Genomic DNA, 7,080 nt, shown 5'->3' with positions numbered 1-7,080 from the left:
TAAATGAATTTCGAGCTAAAAGCCATTCGGTTTCAGAGTTTTATATTTTGGGTAATGTTAATACATTTAAGATAATTCTTACCTCTCCGAACAATAGTAGAATCAACGAAAATACAAAAAATAAAATTTGCTTCATTATTTCAGTTGTTTAACGGCTTCGTATACTACTGAACTTAGAATGTAGCTTGAGTGTGATGGGTCTGCAGTATTTATACACGAAATATTCGTATAAAATTTAGTCACACAAATTTTGAAAGATGAAATTCTTATTCTTACACGTGTACGTTTTTTTTTAAATTTAAGTTTACCTTTAATGAAGTTGGAAAAAAACAAATTAGTGAAAAATGTACAGACGACCTCATTTTCAGTATTTACTATTCAGTTTTAACGCGTTTTAATTTGAAATGATAAAATTTTCCATTCCATCTGTCATGCACATGTCGCTTCAAATAGTTTGTGCGTCGGATTATGAAGAGAGTTTCAAAGTATTTACGGTATAGTACGTATGAGCTAAATCCCAAGCACTCAATTTGCACTGTTCACACGGGGCATTCGCACCGTGCGTCAGTTACGAAAACACAAAACAGATTACGGAGCGAGACACGAAGAAAGTGCAGGATGATTGGGGGTTGCGAGGAATAGAAACCATTAGATTTTGAACGACTTTGGTTGATAGAGTGAAGTGTCATGACTGAAGGGATGCCTATGAGAAAGATTCCAATTTCATGTGAAGTATTCGACCATTTCTATATATATTGGATGATGGATGAAACATCAGATTTATTTTGTGTTACATCCAAAAGGAAAAACATGTACTTTATTTTGTGTGTTTATTTTTATTTAACCCTCCTAGGTATAGTAACGGTCTATTAGACCGAAAACTTAAAAAAAATCTCATAAAATTGAAACGCGTCGACCGATTGCCATCCATTTTTCGCCTTTTTACGAGAATAATGAATATTGAAATTAACATTTAAAATCCTGAAACTGTTCTGTAAAAAAAAAATCCAGAAAGACGAAAATCCTTACTTGATCGTTTACTTACGGTCTCTTAGACCGTCCATACAAAATGTATGGGAAACACATAATCAATCATTTTCACAAATTAAGTTGGTGAAAATTTATGATATCCGTTTAATAAAAATGAAAAATTAAATTGGAAAACGAGAAGATAGGTTGAAATTCTCAAGAAAAATCAATTTGAATCATTCTTGTTTTTCGCGTACATCATATTATTATTTCAACAAAATGTCTGTCAGAGACAACCACCATGAGTTCCTGTATATTAATATAGACGAGAAAAAAGTCGCACAATAATGCGCCATCTGTTGACGTGGTTATCAAAGACGTGTAATTACAAAGACGGAATTGTTGGATGGTCCCGAGTGGAAAAAAAATGACTAAGTTACTATTGGCTGTAAGTGACTATAGTTAGCTATATTCATGAATTTTAAAATTTTGTATGGAAAACAATCGACTATAGTTACTCAGTCAGTCAGGCGATTATTTTGGGACGTTTAGACTATCGGGTGACTATGATTATTCTCAACTATAGTTAGCTGTTGCAGTTAACCATAGCTTACTTTAATTTATTGAAGTTAAATAAATTTAACTAAGGTTGCTTGTTTTTACAGTCAACAGTCAGTCAGTTTGTCCCAAAATGGTCAGTCACTTTTTTTTGTACACGGGGTGTCTTGACTAAATTTTCATATCGGTTGTTTTTAACCACAATTCGCACACATCGTTGGTCAGAGAAAAATCGATCTTTAGTCTACAATAGCACGAAAGGCGGTGTGGATGTTTTGGATCAAACTAGGGATCAAATGTCACATTTGAAATGTGCCATTCACACTCATGTCAACGTGGAACCAATCGATGGCCATTTGCATTCTTCATGAACCTCATCAACGTATGTGGTGTTGCAGCATTTGTTGTTTACAACACAAGTCACGATATCACGCATGAACAGTATGCATTTCAACGCAAGACATTTTTGATCGAATTGTATGAAGGTTTAGTTTACGATCATATCGTACGGCGAACAGCGCGCGGCATGAATGCATCTAATCAGTCGGCTTTCAAAGAAGTTCGCGAGCATTTGTTGGGTCAAGAGGAACAAGAAGCGCCAGTTACACCACGGCAACGACGTGCATGTCATTTATGTCCAAGTTCAATCAATCGTAAAACCAAAACATGTTGTGACAAATGCAATAAAAATGTATGCGGCGAACATTCGAAAATCACTGTTTTGTGTGCAAAATGCGAACAAAAACGCTCTCATGTAAATTATTCTGATGATTCAAATTAATTATTTTCTTGAAATCTTTTCAGTTTTTAACTTTCAAACCTTTTTCAATGTTTTTAAAAAATGTGTGATGTTGTTGAAAAAAAATTTGAAAAAATGTGTGATTTTGTTTGGTTTCCCTGTATTTTGTATGAATGGTCCGAAGCCTGATCATGCCCGTAGCTAACAACACCTCTAATGCGTATTCCGAGTACTAATTGACGTTTGTGACAATATGGCCGTCACGGTTTGGCAAAATCATAATGAATTGATTAAACTGCGTTAAACTGTTAAAATAAAACAGTAGAAATAAATAGATTTTAATTTTTTACATTTTTGAAAATCAATTTTAATTTAAAAATCACTTTGACAGCTCACTGTTATCACTTTGACAGCTGTGCGTCGAGTCGTAGTTTTTTTTTAGCTCTTCAATAATTGTGCATTTTTTGCTGTTTTCACTGTTTTTCCGCAACTATTTTGTATTCATCGTGTACATAAACTTTGGTGTTACTTAAATATATAATTAGTTTTTCAAATCATTTGTGCATAACTTTATATCATCGAATGAAAATATTTTTTCATCGTCGGTATCGAAAAAAAAACACACAAATACAATCGCACTGTCATAATCGTTTGTTCAATTGTGTGACACAGTGCTCAATACAATTGCACGTATCCAGCATTCACAGCGCGCCAAATTCACTTGCGTGTGCGTGTAGCATATTGGAATAAAATTCACAATACCGTCGCAACTGTGTGCTCTCTCAACACATTTGCATCTCTTTCCAATTGTCAACTACTTTCGATCCATCTGTGTGTTTATCTATCACAATGAGCTGTACGTTGTGCACACTGGAAATTACTGTCAACCATGACTCACTGGAATGTTTTGGCTGTGGCAATAAACACCATTTTTCTTGCCTTTCCGGTGCAAACAAACATTACAAAAAATCTCTATTCAATGCCATATTTTACGTTGACAATTTATTGTGGTTTTGTGACGAGTGCTTGCCGAACATTACCGCCACTTTTGTACGGGATAAAGAGCAAATACAACAACATTCAAATGACGATTCATCGACAATTCAATCACAACAAACACAGCTGTCACAACAAAATTCACAACAAAGCAACCAACTTGCGGATTTAGTTCATATTTCATCGACAATTTCTAATGATTCCATCCAAAATTCCCAGCAAATGGATACAAATGATGATGTTGAATCAACGGAAAGCACTCAAATTAATCCAATTAATCCAACTGCAAAACGACGTCGTATTTCGATTGACATTATGCCAGAAACTCAAAATCCAATGCTAAGCGAATTTGTCACACAAAAATTCAGTTCAACGAATTATCGCTGTATTTATTTGACACCATTCTCACCGTCGGCAACTGAAATCAATATTTTGAACCATATCCGATCCCAAAATCGCGATCAAACCGAGGTTATTGAATGTAAAAAATTATTACCGACTAAATGCAATGCAAAAAAATTGACATTTGTATCATTCAAATTAACGGTGCACAAAGAATTCTACGATTGTTACATCGATCCAACATTTTGGCCAACTGGTGTCACCGCAAATGAGTTTATTGTGCGTTCACCGAAAACTCAAACAAAAGCACGACCTCAATCACAATCAATGTCACAAAAAATTTTTCGTGTGAATCCATTTGCCGTTCGGAAACCACAACATAACAAAATAAACTCACAAATTCCACACTCAACCAAACGATTTAATACATCGAATTCAAATAAGAATCATCACACTTTCAAATCAAATTCAAATGTCTATCGTCAAAAAGTTGCTGCCAATCAACTCGGACGAAATAAATTTAACTCAAATTCAAATTCGAACCAAAAAAACCATCGGGCTCCCTTCAAAGTACAACAGGAAAGGCAACATTTTCCTCGTGCACCAAACATCAGCCAAACTCAAACACATCATCGAGGCAAGCAATTCATGGGTCCAAAGGAGCTCAGGCTATTAAACCAAATGGTCAATCAATTGGGCAACCTCCTAAATCGATTCTAGTGAGTACACATGACATTTATTATCAAAACGTTCGTGGTCTTCGTACAAAATCCAAACAATTTTTCGGTAATTCATCGGCATTTGCTCACTCAATCGTCGTATTAACGGAAACATGGCTAAACAACTCCCATTTCTCGTCAGAATTCTTTGACAATTCTTACCATGTTTACCGCAAAGATCGCTACGAAACTGGATCATCGTTATGTCGTGGTGGTGGAATACTCATTGCAGTCAACTCGAAATTGTCATCCACCAACATTATGATCGATGACACAAATCAATTGGAATGTGTTTGCGTTAAAGTCAACATTAATTCAAAATTCAACGTTTTTATTTATGCGGCTTATATTCCGCCGAATTCACAGTCGGATATATACAAATGCCACTCAAATGCCATAAATCATATTCCATTGGCTCCAAATGACACCATCATTGTAATGGGTGATTTTAATCTACCCCTTGTCAATTGGTTAACAGACGACACTGAACACAATGTTCTCATTCCAACGTGTGTCACTCCACAATATGCAGCCGATTTTATTGAGGATATTTCAACAAATGGACTTTATCAAATAAATTCCATTCGTAATGCTAGCAGCAAGCTCCTCGATTTAATTTTCACAAATGATTTTATTAATGTTGAAATTTCTTGCCCACCGCCATTATCCGCCATCGATGAGCAATATCATCCACCGATTATGTTGACATATGAATGGCACATAAACAATTCAAGCGTAGAACAAATTCAAACTAGAAACTTTTTCAAAGCCGACTACATAGCAATGAACAGATACTTTGCTGAAATAGATTTTTCTCAACGTTTTTCGAATAAATCCCTTGATGAAAAGGTTGATATTTTACACCAAATACTCAACGAAGCAATCAGCAAGTACGTGCCCACTCAAACAAAAAAAATTCAATCGAAATGTCCGTGGAAAAATAAGCAACTTCAGTCTCTCAAAAATAAAAAAAACAAAGAGTGGAAACGATCGAAGTTGACTGGCGAAAATTCTAGCCATTTGATAGCACTCGACAACTACACGAAACTCAACACCGAACTCTACAACACGTACGTCGACAAAATGACTTCATCGTTAAAGTCAGACCCATCATCGTTCTGGCGTTTCGTCAATACAAAGAAAAATAGTGACTACGATCCGAAATTGCTGCATTTTGGTGAGAAATCATCGAGTGATAAGAAGGAGCAGGCTGAAATGTTTGCAACATTCTTCAAGAATAACTTCGCCAATCAACCGTCTCAATTTCAGAATGCTGCTCAAATGTCTCCTCAATCAATCTCAAATATGGATGAATACAAACTCAACGAGTTCTCCGTGTTCAATGAGCTGCTTCAAATCAACTCAAAGAAAGGAGCTGGTCCGGATGGAATTCACCCCATTCTTCTAAAAAATTGTGCTGCTCTACTGTATGAGCCACTTTCAACTATTTTTAACGAATCGCTCTCCACTGGAAATTTTCCCACTGGATGGAAGCGCTATAGTGTCGGACCAATCTTCAAGAAGGGATCGCGATCAAACGTTGAAAACTATCGTTGCATTGCCAAATTGCCAACGATAGCCAAATTTTTCGAATATTTGATCAATTTGGATCTCAGTAAAATGGTGGCAGATAAAATCGTACCCCAACAACACGGTTTTATGAAAGGCCGCTCAACGTCGTCAAATTTACTGGAATTTTCGCACTATTCCATCAAAGCACTGAACGACGATAAGCAGGTAGAAGTTCTCTACACTGACTTCAGCAAAGCATTCGACATCGTTGATCATTCGATTCTGATCTCAAAATTGCAAAGTTTCCACCTGCCACCAAACTTAATTGAATGGATTAAATCGTATTTGTCGAATCGTCGTCAATTCGTTAAATATGGACAGATGGACTCAAGCGAGTTTGTCGTAAACTCTGGGGTGCCTCAAGGAAGCCACTTGGGCCCCACACTATTTCTCCTTTTTATTAATGATATCGTAAATGCCATCAAAGACGACGATATCTTTATCTCTCTATTTGCCGACGATTTGAAATTAGCAACATCAATCGCCAATATCAACGATACATCCAAACTTCAATCAGCAATCGACAAGTTAGGGATGTGGTGTGACAACAACAAACTGCATTTGAACCTGGACAAATGCTCGATCATGTCCATATCGAAAAAAAGAGACAAAATAATAAATTCGTACTCTTACGGCAATCATAATTTTAAAAGAGTGAGTGAGCAAAGAGATTTGGGAGTCATCTTCGACAACAAACTCAACTTCATCAAGCACATCGATTCTATTGTGGCCAAAGCGACATCAGCACTCGGATTTGTGAAGCGATTCTGCTACGATATTCCTGATGTCCATACTCTGAAATCTCTTTACTGTGCACTTGTACAGTCAATTTTGGAATATGCCAGTTTGGTATGGCTACCGTATCATGGCATACACAAAAACAAAATCGAGTCATGCCTGCGTCAATTCACAATGTTCGCACTCAAAGAATATCCAAATATTTCAAACAACTTTAAAATTTCATCGTACAGCACTCGTCTAGGCAAGCTCAATATGCAGTCACTTCAAAGACGCCGTATAAATGCCTCAATTTTATACATATTCGATCTACTGCATAATAAGATTCATTGCCCATCGCTTAAAATGGAGATTGCTATAAATCAAAATGAACGCAACCTGAGAAATATCGAATATTTCAAAATCAACGACAAATTATTAAGAATCAATCCAACTGTGCCGCTCAAT

General features: G+C 36.2%; 1 protein-coding gene across 1 annotated transcript; it reads left to right on the top strand.

Annotated features, from left to right (window-relative positions):
- The first annotated feature begins 1,837 nt into the window (after positions 1 to 1,837).
- LOC116343496 lies at positions 1,838 to 6,427 on the top strand. The gene is made up of 5 exons (XM_031771571.1): positions 1,838 to 2,218; positions 3,482 to 3,743; positions 4,325 to 4,390; positions 4,466 to 6,237; positions 6,368 to 6,427. The coding sequence occupies exons 1-5, from the start codon at positions 1,838 to 1,840 to the stop codon at positions 6,425 to 6,427; spliced, it is 2,541 nt and encodes an 846-aa protein (XP_031627431.1).
- Positions 6,428 to 7,080: the final 653 nt, after the last annotated feature.

The sequence above is a fragment of the Contarinia nasturtii genome, unplaced genomic scaffold (assembly GCF_009176525.2).
Source record: "Contarinia nasturtii isolate CC-2019 unplaced genomic scaffold, AAFC_CNas_1.1 Cnas_scaffold_1032, whole genome shotgun sequence".
Lineage (NCBI taxonomy): Eukaryota > Metazoa > Arthropoda > Insecta > Diptera > Cecidomyiidae > Contarinia > Contarinia nasturtii.
Note: the sequence above shows the minus strand (reverse complement) of the source record. Positions and strands in the feature narration are given on the sequence as shown.